We start from the raw sequence: 19,455 nt of genomic DNA on the forward strand, positions 1-19,455 counted from the left end.
TTGGACCGCTGGTCTTGGGGTCACCTGCTCATGGCTGCGGTGCATTATCGGTCGTACCTGAGCCACACAGTCTCACACGGGAACGTTATCCAGTGTTATGTCCTAAAGAGCGCACCTGTATGTTATAAAATTCACCTCTGGAACTTCCTAACACAGTATCCCGCTTCTGCACGCCAACTTTTTCGTTTCGCCTCATCCGGAAAGTGAAAGCGGGTTGCCATGGCAACCCGTTCACATCATCAGCAAAGCATGCTGGGTATCCCAGCTACACCTGCAAGTACCCTCCTGGGGCTTTTGAGTCCTTGAAGCCACTGCTCTTGACCATGGTGGTCAATAGTGATATGATGGCGAGAGGCAGCGGAGTAAGAGACAAAGGACGAGCACGGTGGACACGTGCTACAGAAAAGCGGAGAGATGAGCTTAACACGGTAAAAAAAAAAATGTGTATGGCGGTTGTACCTTTTTACCCTCTGTCCCTACTAATACGTCGGTTAACCTGCATACTTCATCTCCAGCAATGTGGTTAGGATACTAGGGAGAGCAAAACATGGGAAACTCCAAAGATAGCGGACCGCAGAAAGAAATCGTTAACCGTGCTCAATACAGCTCCATTGATCAGCGCAATTTGGACGTGCCGAGTAGCCAAAAAACCACGGTTAAAAACAGTGTTTGCAAATTTTGATGCAAAGGATGGGAGGAATTATGGAAAAAAACTTTTGTGGCCAAAAAGAGTGTGCAGTAAAAAGGTCCATTTGTATCTAACTGCAGAATGGTGGCCCAGCAGGTAGCACTGGTGCCTCACAGCTCCTGGGATGTGCTTTGGGGTGTTGGGTTGGACTCCGCCTCAGTCTGTGCGGAGTTTTCTCATGAGTTTCCAGCCACAATCCAAAGGCCTGTGTTTTTGGTCCATCGGTGATTAAATCACCTGCAGTGTGTGTGTTATACATGGCTGCGCTTTATAAATAAGCCAATAATTGCAGGTGGTTTAGTGCATCTCGCGTTGCAAGTCACCGTTGACGGAGGCGTCGGGTAAATATGAAATAATGAAAGATTTATGAATTTTTTTTTTTTTTTTTTTTTTTAAAAATGGTGGATAATTTTACATTTATTTTGAAATAATGAAACAATAAGTGGGGTCAGCTGCGGACTGAAGAGAAGGGAGCTGTGGATGGAGGCTGAGATGGAGAGGAGGAGGAGAAAGGGTTAGTAGAAGGAGCGAGAGGATCTCTGTTCTGCCGTACTCATCAGCCTGCTCGCTCCATTAGGGCGACGGGGGAGGGCGAGGCGAAACGCAGCAGCCATTAGTGGAAAAGCGATCACGAAACACGCTGTCCCAAACAACCCCCCCCCCCCAACTCCCCGCATCCTGCCGTGTAGCCGGCGTTATTCACAGCCTCATCTTTATCTGCTTACACATTAGCATAAAAAAAGAATTTACCACTATTTATTCTGATATCTGACGTTTCCCCCTCCCAGAATGACTCGCAGTGCTGGGGGTCGCAAAAGTATTTGCCGCCTTTCTGTTTTCGCTGCTTCTACAGCCCATTGACATTAAATTTCATCAGATCTTTCCGTCGGTTCTAGAGGTTTATGAAAGAAGCCCGGGAGAGAAAGGTGCCCCCAACGATGTTTTCATGTTCTGTTCTTGTTGCGGAGCGAAATGAAGCGTGCAGTCGCTGTTGTGTCACCTTTAGCAGCGACGACTGCAACTAAACGCGTCCTGTAGCTGTTCACTGGGGTCTCCCATCACTGTGGAGGAATTCTGTCTCGCTCCTCACTCCTCTATATAGAGTTGCTTTAGCTCATCAGCATCTCTAGGTGTTCCAGCATGAACATCACTTTACTTACCGTACTACTGGGTAATTTTTACTGTATCGGCACAGGGTAAGTACCTCGATCGGGGCTTCTGGAGCAGGAGCTGAGGTTCAAACCTGGCTCCTTCGATTGCACGGTGATTGCTCTGACTACTGCACCACCTGCTGTATCCACTTTACCACCATGTAACTGGTTCTGGTGTTTGCTGGAGGGACGGGTTGGACGTACTGTCCCTAGGGCATCTCAGAGAGCCCCCCCCCCCCCCCCCGTCTCTCTCTTTGGCGTTACTAATGGAGGAGCCGTGTGACAATTAAAGATTCATCATCCACAACCTCATATTTTCCTCTCCCTGGCATTCCACTCTGCAGACCCGAGTCTCTGCAGGGCAGTGGGCGGGGCTTATCTGAGCTCCTGCTTTATGGGTTGGGGTGCGGGTGGCTTTGTGTGGGTGTTGACTGTAGGGCGGTACCTCCTGCTCTGGTGTACGTTTGCACAGATCCCCCGTGCCGTGCGGAATATATGACAGGCGGAGGGATGGATGGAGAGGCGGTTAAGGTGTTTGGGGATTTGTTCCATTCCTCGCGAGCCAGACAGAGCAGCCTTAATTTCTCCCAGAAAGGGTCTAAAACAGGTCCTGATGTGGTGTAACATGATGTAAGGTCGTGTAACGTGAAGTAATACGGTGTAACGGGGTGCCGCATAGGGTAAAATGCTGTGTAACAAGCTATCATTGTGTCTCCCCCCCCCCCCCCCCCCCCCCCCCCCGCAAACATGGTGAGGAGTGTGAGTTGCGTGCTGATAGTGTTTGTGGATGTTAGGAAGCAGCTGCTGTGTGGAATGCTGTCCCTGAGAGGTCCTGCGTGGGCTCTCCTCCCCGCAGACTCAAGTGCTTGTGCGTGTTTGGGTCCATGTGGGGGGCGGCATGTGATTACAATCACACACTTCTCCAATTGGTATCTACCAGAACGGTCCCCATAAAAGGTACAAGAGCAGGGCCCCCCTGTGGCGCAGCTCTGCTTAATTTACCTGAATGTGAGCTTTGCGTTGCAAGTCTGAGCTGAGACTTTTCACCCTGTGGGTTTTTGGTTCAAGTCCCACAAAGGATCAGCTTCTAGTGTTCCTGATCAGGACTGCTTCAGTAAAACGACGCAGTGGTAGTGCTGATGCCTCACAGCTCCTGAGCTGTGGGTTTGGGTTCGAGTCCGGCTCGGTCTGTGTGGAGTTTGCACATCCTCTCCATGTTTCCCTCGCTGTCCTGTTGCGGTCTGGAGGTGTGTTTTAAATAAGTGAATGATCGCAAGTAGTCTACTGTAGTGTATGAAGCAGTGTAAATCACCTAGACAAAGGTTTCAGCTAAACATCACTCAATAACCATCAGAGAATGTGTTGAGAATGTGAAACTTTAATTAAACCCTCAAAAAAGATGATCCAACAAACCAGTAGCACGACAGGTTACACAATGATCTACTCAGTTATACAGCTGGGTATTTTTTGCTGTATCCACTCAGGGTAAGTACCTCAATCAACGGTATGAGAGCAGGAGGTGGGATTCAAAGCTAGCAGCTTTAGCCACTCCGCCACCTGATGGCCCCTGTATACAAGGGTGTAAACGCATACATGGTGTTTGGGACAAGCAACAGCTGAGCAGTGTGTTAATAATACTGTCACTGATTCTAGAAATGTGACACGAGAGAAGCGAAAACAGTCAGTGGTAGACTCGGGGCGTCCGAGAAGAGGTCTGAATAATGTTCTGATTGTGCCCCAGACTCAGACGACTTCTATAGGGCTCTTTTTCACAGGCAGAGCGTCTGCAGATTCGTCTTGGGAAGTGAAATCGGGAGCCAAAATGGGTGCAGGAGCTGTCAAGCTTAGGGCCATGATGGCTATAGACGTGAGGGTAGATGTCAGAATGTCAGTCAGTGCTCCCATGGCCACCACCATCCATCTATGTATTATATAGTTCCAAAAAAAAAGCCCAAGACGTATCCTTGGGTCCAGTTCTGTGCACGTCTGGCACCATTAATTGTGCGGTCGTTTCAACCGCAAGTCTTTTTCCCCCTCTGGTGCCAGTTTTAATCTCTACCCATGTATGCACTTGAGCATTTACAGCAGCGCCACAATTATCTTCTTTACATCCAGAACACCAGCCTCTGTTTAGTGACCCGAACCTACAACCCTCTGGTACCGGCATGTAACCGAGTGATCCTTATGTCGCCCAAGGTCATTTCTTTTCTGTCGTTTCAGGGCTGAGAAAACAGAAGTGTTGAGTGAAGATCTGCTGCAGGTAAATGTGTGTAAACTAAAACCAAATGTGTTTCTCCTCTGTCTTTTCCAAATAGTTTAATTTGCTTTAATGTGTGAGTTTTGCGAGTCGATGGGCCCCGAGGTCATTATACTGCCACCGTCAGAAATTAATGCGCTTGGAAGGACTTGTATAAATTACAGCCTTCCTGAATTTGAGGCTGCACTGATTGCAGCTTAATTGTTAGGGGGGGGTGTGTGGGTGTATCTTAGCACAGGCCAGGCTTTCAGAGTCTCTAACCCTGGAACTGCATTAACGGGTTCAAGAAACCTTTGACACAGCCTGTCGGGTCATCAGGCGTGCGCGTGCTCAGTGTGTCCTGTTGTCCTGCCAGGTGGAGAAGCGACTGGAGCTGGTCAAGCAGGTGTCCCACAGCACCCACAAAAAGCTGACCGCCTGCCTGCAGGGCCAGCAAGGGGCAGACATCGACAAGCGGTCCGTCAGATCACCCTCTGTATGTACCCCTCTCCTACTCGAAAGCTGTAAGCTCATTCATAGAATTTACCTTACTTCACTAGGCCTGCGTAAGATGTTTTCACTTTTACTACAAGGTCAGTTCCGGCACCATAGAGAGTGATTGGGTGCAACCTTGCTGTAACTTTTTCACTTCTTTCCTATACGCCTGTTAAATGAGAAACAAAATAATTTTTTGATGAAGGCGTGAAACGTACGTATGTAAATTATTTTTACATATCTGGCAAGAAAACGTAGTTTATTGCTACGGCCAACACAAAGACCTCCCTCTAAAAAACGTGTTTGACTCAAGTCTCTAACTTTCTCCTGCAAGAAAAGTTCATTTTGACTTGCATCATAATTGTTATGAACATTGGAAGGTTCGGTCTCCTTTTTGAAATTCTTTCGGCAGTGCTACATGACCATGTATTGGTAGCGCTTTGCATTGTGCTCCGTTTCCATGTATCTGAATATACAGGTAGTCCTATATCCTATAAACTATGAAGATATTTAAATAATTAGCATGCATGAATGCAATGTTGTGTAATAGGGGTTTTTTTCACCAATTTCACACATTTTTCTAGTTAAAATAATACTAATTCAGAATAATGATGATATACAGCATAGTATTATGAGCATATTTTCATGCGGCTCTGTTATTTCCACTTTTCAAAATCTGTCTTTCAGTTTTTCACTTCAGCACCTCTAGAACGCTCATTTTTTTTTCTTGCTGGCCGTTTTAAATAAAAAGTAATTTGCGGGGAACAACAAGCAGAACTTTTTGTAAACGAAACACAATGGCTGCCGGAGGCCGAAACGCCGACTGAGAGCCAACAATAAGAAATGATCTCCGTGTGGCGGTACAGCCAGTCGATGTTGTCGTGCGGCAGAAGGAGCGCTTGCTGTGAGACGTTGCGACCGAGCATCGGAACTCAAAAATAAAATAAGGTCGGTGGGACGTTCTTCGTAGGTGCAGGTGATCGCGAGTCCCGTATGTCGTAAGTCAAGGAGCAGCCGTAGGTGCAATTTCTCAGTAGGCCTATGCTAATTCGGTCTCGGAGTTGCTCCGGCCCGCTTCTGTCGTTCGCTCAAAGGAAAGTGAAACGGGCTTCGGTGTTTTGCATTCAGCTCCAGGCCAGTGCCGTGTCCTGTGTAAACACACTGACTCTACTTAAATCCCATCCTGTGGTGCAAAGTGCTAACTAGCAAAGTGCTAAATGCTAACTGCTAATTGTGTTTGGCCAGAAAAAGCTGCCGCTCACAACGCTGGCTCAGTGCCTGGTGGAGGGCGCCGCTGTGCTGGGGGACGAATCTCTCCTGGGGTGAGTCCAGTTTCCCTACACACACGCACACACGCACACACACACACACACACACACACACACACACACACACACACACACACACACACGCGCACACACCCACGTCAACACAAACGTATCTACAGGCACACACGTTCAAAACTGGAACAAAGAGTCCCTGGACGATAAATGAAAGTTTGTCTAATGGGAACCATAAAGAACTCGGACAGAACAAATTACAAATATTACAAAAATCTTTCCAGTTCGGCCGTTTATTTTTTATCTTGCGGCGAAGCTGAGAGTTCTAACAGATTTTTCCTCTTTCCGCAATGCAATCTGATTGGCCGATTCCCCAGTTCTGCTTTGTCCTCATTGGACGGCTGGGTCCCGGTTCCTCTGTTACAGGAAGATGCTGAAGCTGTGCGGGGAGACGGAGGACAGGCTGGCCCAGGAGCTCATCCTCTTTGAGTTTCAGGTTGAGCGGGACGTCATCGAGCCACTCTACATGCTCGCCGAGGTGAGACGAATGAGCTCCGACACGATCCGCCCCCGTTTTCATCGCTCGCCGCCCGTTCAAAACTGCACTGCGTTGCTCTGAAGCGTAAAAAACACCTGTCATTTCTGCAAACTTCAAACCCAGACCTAACGGCACTGTTATTTGCGAGATCCACTGTGGTACTGGGTTCTTAACCTCGTCTTCCTCTTGTCAGGCTCTCTGTGCTCAGCATCTCTAAATGACACCCCATGTCAAAGTGGGAATCCCACATGACACACAGCTTGTACACTGTTCTTCCCCACAGGTGGAGATCCCCAACATACAGAAACAGAGGAAACACCTAGCGAAGCTCGTCTTGGACATGGACTCTGCCCGCACGCGGTACGAAATCTCGTCCCCGTCTCTCCACAGATCATCTCCACATTTTCAGGCATAATCATTTAACATTTCATTCATGTGCATTTCCTGGTGCTTTCAAGCTCCGACGGACCATTACGTGTGGTATAAATGTCATTATTAATGTTATTTGGAAATACGTTCCCCACATATTCATTTTCATGCAACAGGACAATGCATATGTGCATCTGTTATCGTATTCCATTAAATTTTTCACACATACACGATATTGTTTACTATTTTATTTCTTTTGCTGATCCTTTTGTCCAAAGCAGCTTACAGTGCCAAACTACTTTCATCTATGCAGTTGGGTAATTTTTATTGTATGAGTTCAGGGTAAGTACCTCGATCAAAGGTACTACAGCAGGAGGTAGGGTTCGAACCCGGGCCCTTTGAGTCCAAGGTGGTGGCTGTAATCACTACGCCACCTGCTGCTGATTGGTTAATACCTTCCTGCCTATCAGGCTGCTTCCGATATGAACGATGAAGCAGTGGATGAAGAGATAATACACCCCTGAGTTCACGCTTTGTGCAGCTGTTCATTAGCAGTGCACTAGGCAGAGCGACTGGCTCCTCTCTATTTTTGGCTGCATCAGTGTGATGCGACGATGATCCGGCACCTTCCGCCGCGCCGCACGCTCATCACACATTGAACAGCCCGCCCCGCAGCCCTGCCTGGATCTCTCGGCGATAACTGTAAAGGTTACAGCCGCTTGAGCGGGGGAGGGAAGGAGTGAAAAGGCGTGGGAGTGAACAGGAGGGAGATGCAGGGGAGGGGAGCGGGACAGCGAGAACGTGGGAGCGGCGGAGGCAGGGAGATGGAGAAGCGTGAGCGGGGGGGGGCACATGCACACATTGTTGGAAACTGAGGGTTTTGTGCATGAGAAGAATAATGTGTGAGCTTGAGTATTAGTCAAAACCCCCAGGAAATCAGCTGTCAAGTGTCTCATTGTTTTGGCTGTGTGTGTGTCTCTCTAGGTGTGAATGAGTATATATTTCAGTGTGTAACAGCATGTCTCTACCGGTCCGCTTCAGATTGCAGCAGTCCTCGAAGACTTCGGGGCTGTCCAGCAACCCACAGTTAGGGGGCACCAAGGCTGATGCCCTCAGAGAAGAGATGGAAGAGGCAGCCAACCGGATGGAGATCTGCAGGGTTGGCTTTGATCCTCTCACACACACACACACACACACACACACACACACACTTCCTCTTACACCATCATGCTCACTCACTTTTTCCGATTTGATTTCATATTCGGTAATTCACAGTGCAGGATAGCAGTCTGTCGTAGAGCAATCACATACACTCATTCACTCGCACAGAGTAAGAAAAAAGCTTTAAAAAAATTCAAAATGTCACCAGACAGCAGCAAAAATAGTTATATTACATTTAAATATATTTAAATATTTATTATGGAAAGGGGGGTGCGGTGGTGCAGTGGGTTGGACTGGGTCCTGCTCTCCAGTGGGTCTGGGGTTCAAGTCCCGCTTGGGGTGCCTCGCGACGGACTGGCATCCCGTCCTGGGTGTGTCGCCTCCCCCTCCGGCCTTCTGCCCTGTGTTGCCGGGTAGGCTCCTTTTCCCCGCGACCCCGTATGGGACAAGCGGTTCTGAAAATGTGTGTGTGTGTGTGTGTATTTATTATGTAAGCTACAAAGCTGTTCCGTATGAATTTTGACACTCCAGTTGTTTGAGCTACACTAGCTAACGCCCACAGATGGGGCGTAAGTCAATCACAGCAATTCACTCCCACGTTTCGCGGCAGAGGTGTCATCTGGTGTGGCGTGTAGCATAAGCGAAGACTCTGAAAATGGCTGTTGGGGTTTCTGCTTCCATCCTTATTTATTGTTCCACACTCTTCGGACTGGTCCCAACACCAAGTCGTGTATTTCTTTAATTCGAGGATGGGCATTTGAAAGTTGTTATATGCACTTTGCATGGGTGTGTGTGTTTTATCTGTCTAGGATCAGTTATCAGCGGATATGTACAGCTTTGTGGCCAAAGAAATCGACTATGCAAACTACTTCCAGACGGTAAGTGCGCCTCCGGTGACAGCGCCCTCCGGGGAATGGCTTTGATCCGCCGTTATCTGCTGTCGTCCATCAGCAGCATACTTAGGGGTGGGCCTCTGCTCCTTCTCTCTGTCTTTGCAGCTAATAGAGATCCAAGCCGAGTACCACAGGAAGTCCTTGGAGCTCCTCCAGGGGGTCCTGCCGCAGATCAAAGCCCACCAGGGTGAGTCTGCTTCCTGTTCTGTGTGGACAGCGATACCCGCCATTCGGTTGACCCTTCGCAGGGCAGCTTGTGTCAAGGGGCTCTGATCAGATTTGTATGTACTTTAACATAGCTTTAATGAATTGTATGTGATTCCTATGTTAATTCTGAATTCAGCTGATTTTTATGGAGCGATGTTCTCACCGGAGTGACGCACAGTGCTGAACATGGTCCAAGGAGTGGTACAAATGAGAGGCAAAATGGTACAATACAGATATCCAGTTAATAAGGTGACAAACATAGATAACTATTAGGATGAGCCAGCTGGCAGCTGAGGAGAGGAAAACAAAAAACTCCCAGCTGTGAAGAAGGAGAGAAAAGAAACCTCTGGGGGTTCAAGTACCAGTGGCTGCCCACCCCTCCTTGGCATTCTACTGTGGTGACAGGGTATATTTCAACATTTTAATCATTTCACCTACTTCATCGGCTAAGAGCCTGGGAGTAATGATCAACTCGGTCGTATCTTTCTCTGAACTCGTCTAAACCACAACCCGGTTCTGCAGATGCACCCCGTATAACATCCTCACGATCCGCCCTTACAGTATCTCACAACAGACTCTGCTGCAACTCTCTCCTGTCTGGTTGTCCGGTCTCTGTCATAAAACCTGTCCAGGTGATACAGAATGCTGCTGCACGAGTTTTTTTGACCTACCAAAGCATTCCCATGTATCTCCCGTCCTCATATCACTCGGTTGGCTTCCTGTAGCTGCTCGCGTCAAATTGAAGATTCTGGTTACGGCCTACGAAACCATCGACAGATCTACTCCTCTTCCATATCTGCGAGTCCTGATCACTCGCTAAATCTCAACCAGACTGTTACAGTCATCAGCCTCTACCTGCTTGGTGGCCCCATGCAAAAAAAGTCCAAAATCAAAAGCACAGAGGTTTTCAGTTCTGGTTCCAGTGTGGTGGAATCACCCCCCTCTCTCACTCGGAATTGCTGAATCCTTCGCTGCATTTAATTTCAGACTCACTTCTCCCCTGATCTCTTAAGTACTTGATAATTATGTATGATGTTTTCCGTTTAATATTTTTTTTAAAAAAACCCTATATGCAGCTACTCATATGATGTATACTGGTTCATATGGTTTAATGTGACAAATTGACCGTACTTAAGAATCACGTGTCTGTATCCAGATCTCTCCTTCTGTTCAGGCAATGTACTTTTTGTATTTTTCTCCGAGATGTATGTCACTTTGCAGAAAAGTGTCTGCTAAATGAATAAATGTACATGTAAATCTGAGTTTGATCTCGGTGTCTTTTCCGAGTGCAATAGAGACAATACTTGAGGGAAAAAATGTTTTTTGTGCCTTATTGGCTGTGGGCTCTGAAGGTTATATGATCTATATTTGATTAGAGGCATTTTATTGCCCATATTCAGGGTTTCAGTGATACTCAGATCTAATGCAAGTCTGCATTCCTGGAAGCTGAGTGTAACACCGTGTGTGTATTTGTGCATGCGTGTGGATGGCAGAGGCCTGGGTGGAGAAGCCATGCTATGGGAAGCCTCTGGAGGAACATCTGGCCATCAGTGGGAGAGAGATCGCCTTCCCCATCGAGGCCTGTGTCACCATGCTGCTGGAGTGCGGCCTGCAGGAGGAGGTGCCTTAACCGCGACTCAACTGGCCCTGTTCCACCCCTGCTGCACCAGCAATCCCCCCAGCCCACGCTGACACCCTGCTCCTGCCTTGACCCACCCCCATCCTACTTCATTGTTTCCCACTCCTCTGAATGCTCCACATCACCCACACCACCTGCCCCCCAACAGCATCAAAGAAAGTACCACTCACATTTATACATTTCCCTGTTGCTTCTCTCCAACACAACTTATAGCGTTAACTAATCATCATTATTATTATTATTATTAGCCTACAGGTCTTGTCTTACTGTCTACCTACTCTTCGAACAGGGTTTATTCAGGGTGGCCCCGTCTACCTCCAAGCTAAAAAAACTCAAGGCGTCTCTGGACTGCGGTGTGCTGGACGTGCACGAGTATTCTACTGACCCTCACGCCATTGCAGGTGAGAGGCAGCGTTGCCATGGTGATGAGCATTGCCTTTCATCCTCTCACCTGTACTGTGCCATCAGCCATAGCTGCCACTGCCTGCTATTTTAAAGTCTGAAAAATCACTTCTGTTCTTCAGGCGTCGATTTATGCCGTCAACATAGAAATGCTGCAGATTGACGAAAATTACACTGCAGTTTTAAATTGAACAAAACACAGCAGGATGAAATTAAATCAGTGTTGTGTTATTGGAAACCTCGTTTAAGCAGAGGTAGCAAGGTGGCACACCGGGTAGTGCTGGTGCCTCACAGTTCTTGGGCTGTGGGTGAGGCTGTTGCTTTGAACCTGGCTTCAGTCTTCACACCCTGCTTCCAGAATAGGCTCTGCAACTCCGCGACCCTGCGTTGGACATGTGGTTATTGATGGTGGATGAATGGATAAATTATCAAAGTGGATTCTTCTCACTAAAAGGCGTGCAACACGGTGGTTAAAAACTCGAGCTTGTGATGGAATCGATTACACGCTTTGGGTTATGGACTTTGATGACCTCATGTATCCAACTGACAGCCATGAGAAACTCCAGGATACTGTGCCAGCTGGCCACTGTGTCTTGGTCTTGGAGCTGCACCAAGAACTGCGAGTAGCCGACATTTTTTTAATGGTTATCCCAGTTAAACATGCTAATATTAAAATCGCACTGCTCCTCTGGGAAATCTCATGCCAGAATTCTTTAATTTTCCACATGTGGCATCTAATTAAAAGCATCTCCCTTCGGTTTGCAGAAGGCTGGATCACTTAAAGAGTTTGGATGTGTTTTATCAACACATGCAGACTCAAAACCCCTCTCTCCCCAACTAGACGTGTGTGTACAGGCAAACACCCGTACTCCAACCCCAGTTTCAACTCTGCTGCTAGATGATGGAATCCCCAACCAGAATCTCTTTCAGTATTTATCAAGCAGTACTGAGTCCAGCCTCTCCTCCCCACATCTCTCACCTGCAGGAGCACTGAAGTCCTACCTGCGTGAGCTCCCCGAGCCGCTCATGACATTTGACCTCTACGATGAGTGGATCCAAGCTTCCAAGTAAGTCTGGAGAGAACGTTGCCGGATGGTTGAAACTTGCAGAGGAGGTCTTACGGAGTGTGCAGTGACAGAACAGCCTTGATTGTCGCCAAACAGTCCAGCAAAAACTCCTTCTGAGATGGTCCAACCCATCAGAATGAAGGAATAATGAAGCATTTTTCAACAGCGTTCAGGACCAAGACAAGAGACTCCAAGCTCTACTGATAGCCTGTGAGAAGCTTCCCAAGGCTAACAGAAATAACTTCAGGTGAGCTGCTTATGACTCGGTCAAAATCCCAGTTTTGCTCCCATTCCTTTCTTAAAGGTCTTCAGTGGCTATGATCTATGATATTTTCTTTTGGAAAGAGTACAAATATGTACCATTTCTCATGAACTCAATTAGCACCTTTGCCAGTCTGTCCTTCATCCCTACAAGCATTTGCATCTTCTTGTAATGGCAGGAAAAAAGCACAATCAAGAGTACAGCTAGTATACAACAAATTCAAGTGGACTAGATTATGAGAATTTGAGTGACAAGGACCATAAGGTTACATGCAGAACAGTGTACAAACATACATGTATAATTCTTTGATATGGACATACAGTGGAAGAGTCTGCAGAGCTCAAGATGTGAGCTCATTCTTGTTCCCGTTCCCTGCAATGATGCTTTCAGGTTGATTCCAGAGGATGGGACTTCTGGAGGAGATAGGGGGTCATTAATCTTTTTTGGATTATCAGTCAGAGGTTTGGAAGAAGTGAAAGCAGCCTTGTCAGCCTCTGTCTATGATGCATCAAATCACTATGTCTTACTCTGGAGAGGGGGCAGAATGTTCCGTTGAATCACAGACAGATGGAACATTAGTCAGGATGAGGTGGAGACAAACTGGAGGATACAGTGAGACAGAGAAAACAAGAGGGAATGACAGAGCAGAGAAAGGAAGAAAACTGCTCCAGAAGTTGCTGAAAGTTCTGTTCAGGCCAGAAAAACATATTCATTATATTGAAGTGAATTTATGAAGGGAGAGGGGTGAAAATGAAAGCTGGCCCACCTTAAATGAAATTATGATGGTGAGATTATTTCAAGGTGTTTTGTTCTTTCTCTTCAACCAAATGCTTGATTTGGTAAATGTTTGCATTAACTCAGTGGTCAAATGACCACTTAAATTTACAGCCTGCCCAGTTACTAGAAGTATGAATAGAGAATGAGTGACTTTGGAAAGTGGCTGATGCTGTCATGTAAAGCAATTCACATGTCCTTCAGGAAAAAAGCACACAAATAATGTAGCGCCATTGAAATAAGGCATATCACACAAAAAAAAAAAGAGGTTTTTTTTTTTTTTTTTTTTTTGTATATTTCACTCTCCCCACAGATACTTAATCAAATTCTTGGCCAAGCTGAACGAGTACCAGGATGTGAACAAGATGACGGCAGGGAACATGGCTATTGTGTTGGGTCCGAACCTGCTGTGGTCGAACACAGATGGGTATGTTTCTGTACCCCAAAGCAGTTTTAACAGGGCTCACTAATGGCAACCTGCCTCCCTTAGCTGTAGTGAGACAAAGACTGGGTTGATCATTATTATTTTTTTTTTGAGCCTCATTGTTCATGAATTTTTCCACAGCACCCCATCTCTCATAGCTGTGTTTCTTACTCCTTTTTCCAGGCCATCATGGCTTACTAACATTCCACATTCTACCTTGAACAATATGTTCAGCTGAGATTTTCATTGAAATAATTCGGTTAAGTGCCTAATTCAAGAATCCAGTTGTATTTGGACACTTGGCACTATAAAATGCCAAAGAAACCCTTACAGAATACTTAATTTCATGTGCCTCTCTTGATGTCAGCTCTTGTATGCTAAAAAATTACTCACCCAGACTGTCTGTGTAAAGTACATGTCCAGCATATCGCTGAAGAGCATAAGGCATTTATTGTGACGGTGGTCATCGCTTGTGGGACTACTGCAGTTTTTATCATTTTTTTTAATGTTGTAACAACCTCCTAGGAACATCACGGAGATGATGACCACTGTGTCTCTCCAGATCGTGGGTATCATTGAGCCCATAATTCAGCATGCTGACTGGTTCTTCCCTGGAGGTGAGGCACCATGGGTTTTTCAAATTGAGTGTCCTACCCTTCGACTGGATCGCTGCAACTGTTCAACACCTGTCAAAAAAAAGTCTGTTAGTGTAATACAATAGTCTTTAAGAATGCACACCTTTAGCTTTATAATGGCATTAGAATAAAGCAACCCATTTTAATTGGATGTTGATTATTCATTTTCTGTAGATATGTTGTAAAATGTACAAAGTACACAATGGTAGGGGCAATCAAATTTAAAGAAATTTTGCTTCCTTCCCCAGAAATTGAGTTCAATGTGACAGGCAACTATGGCAGTCCCATTCACACCAACCACAATGCCAACTACAGCTCCATGCCCTCGCCTGACATGGACCACTCAGAACGAAAACACGACCAGGGCCGGCGCCCGCTAAGCGTTGCCACGGACAACATGATGTTGGAATTCTACAAGAAGGACGGGTAGGGCTCCTCACTGTCCATCTTATTGGGATTTGACCCCATCTTCTCCCACAGTCACCTTCCATCACAAGGACCCTCCTTTCAAATTGTCTTCCACTCCTACACACTCATCTTTTCTCACCATCACTCACTTTAAGATGCCACTAGCAGCAGATCCCCATCATGGCAAGGAAAATAAGATGGTGGGGATTCCAAAAAAAAGTTTGTTAGTTTACTTCCTCCTGTATTCTTCCTGTTCTGTTGAGAATCTCCTTCCACCAACACGGGTTGCAATGCTTTTATAGCACATAGCTTGCCTGATGTGCATGAATTTATTGGTCTGTCATAATTGAAATAGTGCATTCTGTATTGGAAAAGATCTGAAGTGATTGCTTTCATGTGTATGTCACACCATGGTCAAGTGATTTTCCATGTAATGGAACTGAACCCTACAAAAGTCTCAAATTCAAAGCTATCCATCTCAAGGCCTGCTGCTATGGATGAATCGATTGCAATTTCATAGCGCACTTGTTAAGACAGCTTTATTTTTTTGAAACTGTTATTCAAGATCCAGTTCTTGAGGGGACTCTTGATGGACCTTCATTGTTGTTGAATTTTCAGAACTGGAGGACCTTAAGGGCTATACTACTAAGTGTCCCTTGCTCAGTCCGTTACGTCAGCTATACAGCAGTTGTAGATTATTGACTGGACATCCAGTGATTCAGCCATCATTCCTCATCTGTCTTGTACCAAAAGAGCTTCTTGCCTTTAACATAAGGACTCAGCAGATTGTATCTTGACTGTTGGTAGTTTGAAATTAAATACTGCTTGTTGCATCCATAGCTTTGGAATTTTCCCACTGTGATAATGGGCATAATTAAAAATTCTCACACTGTTGCAATACAGTTACTTGGTACTGTCTGAATCGCCCCTACAGTATACAAGAGGAATTTAGTCACTGTAGTGATTTTTCTGGATCACTGCAGTCATAACAGGAATGAAAAAGAAATGTATGGATCGATGTGTGGATGGGCATATAAGGCAAATTCAGGCTTCACTCGTTGATAATAGATAAATTAACCGTGGCCAAGAATCGCTGTCCCTTTTTAGTGGGTTAATCTTAAGGGTTTCCTTGTCTGTCGGGAAATGCCGTCCCATTTGCTATTATTGGCAGACTAATGGAACTTCAGCTGTAGGACACGCATCTCGCACTTCTGGGAAGGAGTCATCTTCATCCTAAGACTCCCTGTCCTCTCTGCTCCCAGCATGCATTCTCATTTCCCAACGCACACGTCGTCCACCCACCCTCTCCGTGCACCACCATCTCAACTCAGGTCCTGTCCACAATATCCTGCATTTTCTGCACTTTCGATGCTCTGCAAAGAAGTAAACGAAGGCATTTTATTACAGTCTCACTGAGCTTCACCTTTGATTCTGGTGTTTTTGTCCTATAAATGCAGCATTAGGAAGATACAAAGGTACTGTATGACACTTTTTGTTCCCGCTTTTCTCCCCTCTTCTCTCACCATATTCGTTGCAAGGATGCCCATTGCGATGCCACACCGCCCCTCTGTGCCCCCCATCTGTTCCCCGACCCAACTGCTCGAAAGGGATCCCTTCGTGCTCCGAATCTACTTGGCTTTTCCATTTAGTTCTGTACACTTCTGTTTCATGCTATTGACTCCCACCCCCTTTCCCAAGCCACGAAACCCCAAATCCACCATGCTCACTCACCAGATTAAACAAAATGGTCTATTTTTTGCTTTAATACGAAAGATGAATAAAGAGGTGTTTTCATGCCTGAAACACAGCCTTGCTTTTAATGACTAGTGCAAAATTTCCCCTTGCTCACATCGAGGGGTACAGAATGATGGTTGTCATGGTCTGTCTGGACAAAGGCTGACTCCCGCAATGTCCATGAGAGGCTATGATCAACCCGAGACAAAATCACCTGTCTCCTCTGCATCACAGCACCATCTGCAGGCCGGAGTTCTCTAATGCGCTCATCCCTTGTACTTCCATCCATTTCCATCGCCTCTGATCGCTTTCGGACAGAGGCGTGGCCCAAGGCCCAAGGACTTGTCAACACGTAGCACGTAGCACCCTCATCTCTGTCCTCGGGTTCGAGAAAATTGACCATCAGACATGTGTCCAGCCACTAGAGGGAGACAACAGTGTGAACACTGTGACCCTCTTTGTGAGGCTGTTCCATCACTCACCTGTATGTCAATATTTGTTTTTAGAAGTACTGTAGACTGTTTATAGTTTTTTTTTATTACTGGCAAAGGACCTGTGCAATGGGTGGATTGAGGCGTGGCCACGAAATTGCACTTCCTCCTTCCGCCCTGACTGGCCGTGCGTGCACATTGTCTTTATCTCGCTGTAGTATGGGCGTTCGAGTGATGGACACATCTTGGGTGTCGCGCCGGGGCTCATCTGGAGCCCGCAAGGCCTCCTCCTCCTCCTCCTCCTCCTCCACTGCCCCGAGCGCGCAGCCCCCTACCCCACCCACTGACTCGCTCATCCCCGAGCAGCCGGACGAGACGTCCGCTTCCCCAGGCCCCACTCCTCCTCCCGTTAGCTCCGACCGGGCCAGGTAAGGCAGTGTGGTGGCCTGTGCATCTGCCCCGTCCACTCCATCCTCACCCCACCACCACCAAGCCTGCATAAGTCTGCCTTCCACTTGTCACCAGGCTTCGCATTGTGTATGCCCCCACCCCCTCTTGCATTTGATCATTAGGTTCAGACCTGTTGTCGTCACTGTTGTCGTTTCAGTTGCTCTGTCTGCGACTATGTGTCATCACCTTGCCCTTGGTGTCACAGGAAGCGGCAGTAGGTCAGCATAGCTCGTTGGCCTCTGAGACGTGTGGTCCTCCTGGGTCGTGCTAAGGTCACGTTGACACAGGCCAAACTAGTCTGTTTCGCTCAGGACTTTTTCCAGTGCAGACTCAGCTTTTAAATCTCATGGTCCATGACAGAAACAGAAACTGAAACTGAAACTGAAACTTGGCGTTTTCCGTAGTTTCCTCACGCCTGTAGTTGCCTGTTTGCCAGTTAAATATTACAGTCATCATATATGATATGTGTAGCACCAGTGGAAGGTGCTTTGCTTGCGGAATCGTATGAAATTGGGTTTTGGGAACAGAAATTATGTGGGATTACCATATTTTTTTTTTTCCTTAGGATGCAGAGAGCTCATTGGTTTGGTGTGAACACTCTGTGCCCCCCTGTCTTCTTTTGCTTTGCTTTTTGGGGACATGTTGAATGGGCTTCGGTTCTGATGTGACACTGTGTGAACCATTTGACCGCCAGTCTGAAGGTGGCGGTCAGAGCGTTTCCCTCCAATGGGACCATTTGATTTGTCCCTTTGAAAATGCTTGCATGAAATAGGGGGTAGCAGGTGGTGCAATGATTGCAGCTGCTGTCTTTGGGCACAGGGGTTGCGGGTTTGAATCCCATTGCTGTACCCTTGAGCAAGGTACTTAATGTAAATTGCTGCAGTGAAAAAAAAATTACCCAGTTGTTTATATAGGTAAATAATTGTTGATAGCTTACCGTTATTAGTCCCTTTGGAGAAAAGTGCCAAATAAATGTCAAGAGCATTTGAGTGTGTCTCCACTCACTGTAGAACATGGACAATAAGCCCATTCACTGTGTCTCACAAAAGGCTGTTACTAACAGTCGATGCATGTCTTTGCTTTTGACTTTTGTAGGAACCTGTCCGTTCTTTCCTTTTAAAATGTCACCTTTTGTTTGCTTTGTTTCGTTTGTCCCTCTTCGGAAGACTCGCCTCGCATCGTTCGCCCCAGACACTTCCCTGTAAAGCCTGGCAACCCCCACTGAACCCTTCCTTAACAAAAAAAAATATCCTCACCCTAATTCAGCACGTGTCCTAAACGCACCCCTACCTGAGTTTGTGTGGAAGTGAAAGGACGGGTTGCCGTGCCGATAACCTCTGATAGCCGTCGTGATCGTTTGCTTTGCCCTGCGCTGCCTGAAAATCAATAACTTTTAATCCTGCGCTGTTGTCTGTCGCTGATCGACTCATCTCCCCTTTGCAAACATTGTTGCTTTCATTTCTCTGTATTGTTTTATATTTAAAATTTGCAGCTCAGACGATGCGTCGTCCAATTGGTCGGACTCCTGTTACGCCTACCCTTCCCCGGAGGAGGAAAGACCGCCCCCACCCTACCCCTCCTTGCCCTCCTACCCCACCCCTCACCATTACTACCCCAGAGCACCTCCCTGCACGAGGCCCGTCGCCCGAGGCCCCGAGTCGATGCCCCTGGGGCCATCCCCGCCCCCTTACCGCTGGGCCATCTATGCCCCCTCCTTCCCACCTCCCTTCTCCCAGCAGCAGCTGGACATTAACTGTAACCCCAAACCCAGCTTCCTGCACCTCCCCAAACAGGGCTCCCTCCCGGACACTCCGCATGGCCACGCTCAGCCCGACGCTAATACCACCCCCCCTTACATGAAATCCTCCTTCTTTCTGACCCGATACGACCTGCCCCCTGGCACTGCCCCCGCTAACCACCCCGCCTCCGCTCCCCTGCCATGGGCTGCCTGTGCCTGTAGCCAAGAGAGAGGACCCAAGCTGACTAGGTAACTATGACGAGAAGTGAACCATGTGAGAAATACCCCTGCCTCCGCCCCACACACACACACACACACACACACACACACACACACACACACACACACCTCACACACCTCATGCTCACACAAACAATCCAAAGAAGCACACTCCCCCCGCTCCCATCCCCCCAGTGGACGCAGAAATAAGACATGGAGACCAGACACAAAGCTTCCTTGTTCATTTGCTGTTA

General features: G+C 47.1%; 1 protein-coding gene across 7 annotated transcripts in view; it reads left to right on the forward strand.

Annotated features, from left to right (window-relative positions):
- The window catches only part of arhgap44b (Rho GTPase activating protein 44b), a 54,306-nt gene that overhangs the window by 25,617 nt on the left and 9,234 nt on the right, over positions 1–19,455 (forward strand). For 3 of the 7 annotated variants that reach the window (XR_003797673.1, XM_029251854.1, XM_029251862.1), the window contains exons 2-19: positions 4,060–4,099; positions 4,452–4,571; positions 5,816–5,892; positions 6,277–6,388; positions 6,672–6,748; positions 7,799–7,916; positions 8,728–8,796; positions 8,917–8,998; positions 10,512–10,639; positions 10,947–11,058; positions 12,045–12,126; positions 12,293–12,373; positions 13,476–13,589; positions 14,112–14,203; positions 14,470–14,647; positions 16,087–16,104; positions 17,013–17,222; positions 18,737–19,231. Coding sequence is in view for 2 of the 7 variants with exons in the window: in XM_029251854.1 (XP_029107687.1) it covers positions 4,060–4,099; positions 4,452–4,571; positions 5,816–5,892; positions 6,277–6,388; positions 6,672–6,748; positions 7,799–7,916; positions 8,728–8,796; positions 8,917–8,998; positions 10,512–10,639; positions 10,947–11,058; positions 12,045–12,126; positions 12,293–12,373; positions 13,476–13,589; positions 14,112–14,203; positions 14,470–14,647; positions 16,087–16,104; positions 17,013–17,222; positions 18,737–19,231 (2,205 nt within the window). In the remaining 5 variants the exon portion in view is untranslated. The remainder of the gene's footprint in view (positions 1–4,059; positions 4,100–4,451; positions 4,572–5,815; positions 5,893–6,276; positions 6,389–6,671; positions 6,749–7,798; positions 7,917–8,727; positions 8,797–8,916; positions 8,999–10,511; positions 10,640–10,946; positions 11,059–12,044; positions 12,127–12,292; positions 12,374–13,475; positions 13,590–14,111; positions 14,204–14,469; positions 14,648–16,086; positions 16,105–17,012; positions 17,223–18,736; positions 19,232–19,455) is intronic. The other 4 variants (XR_003797676.1, XR_003797674.1, XR_003797675.1 and 1 more) reach the window with 4 other exon arrangements.

This window comes from Scleropages formosus, chromosome 1 (assembly GCF_900964775.1).
Source record: "Scleropages formosus chromosome 1, fSclFor1.1, whole genome shotgun sequence".
NCBI classification, from domain to species: domain Eukaryota; kingdom Metazoa; phylum Chordata; class Actinopteri; order Osteoglossiformes; family Osteoglossidae; genus Scleropages; species Scleropages formosus.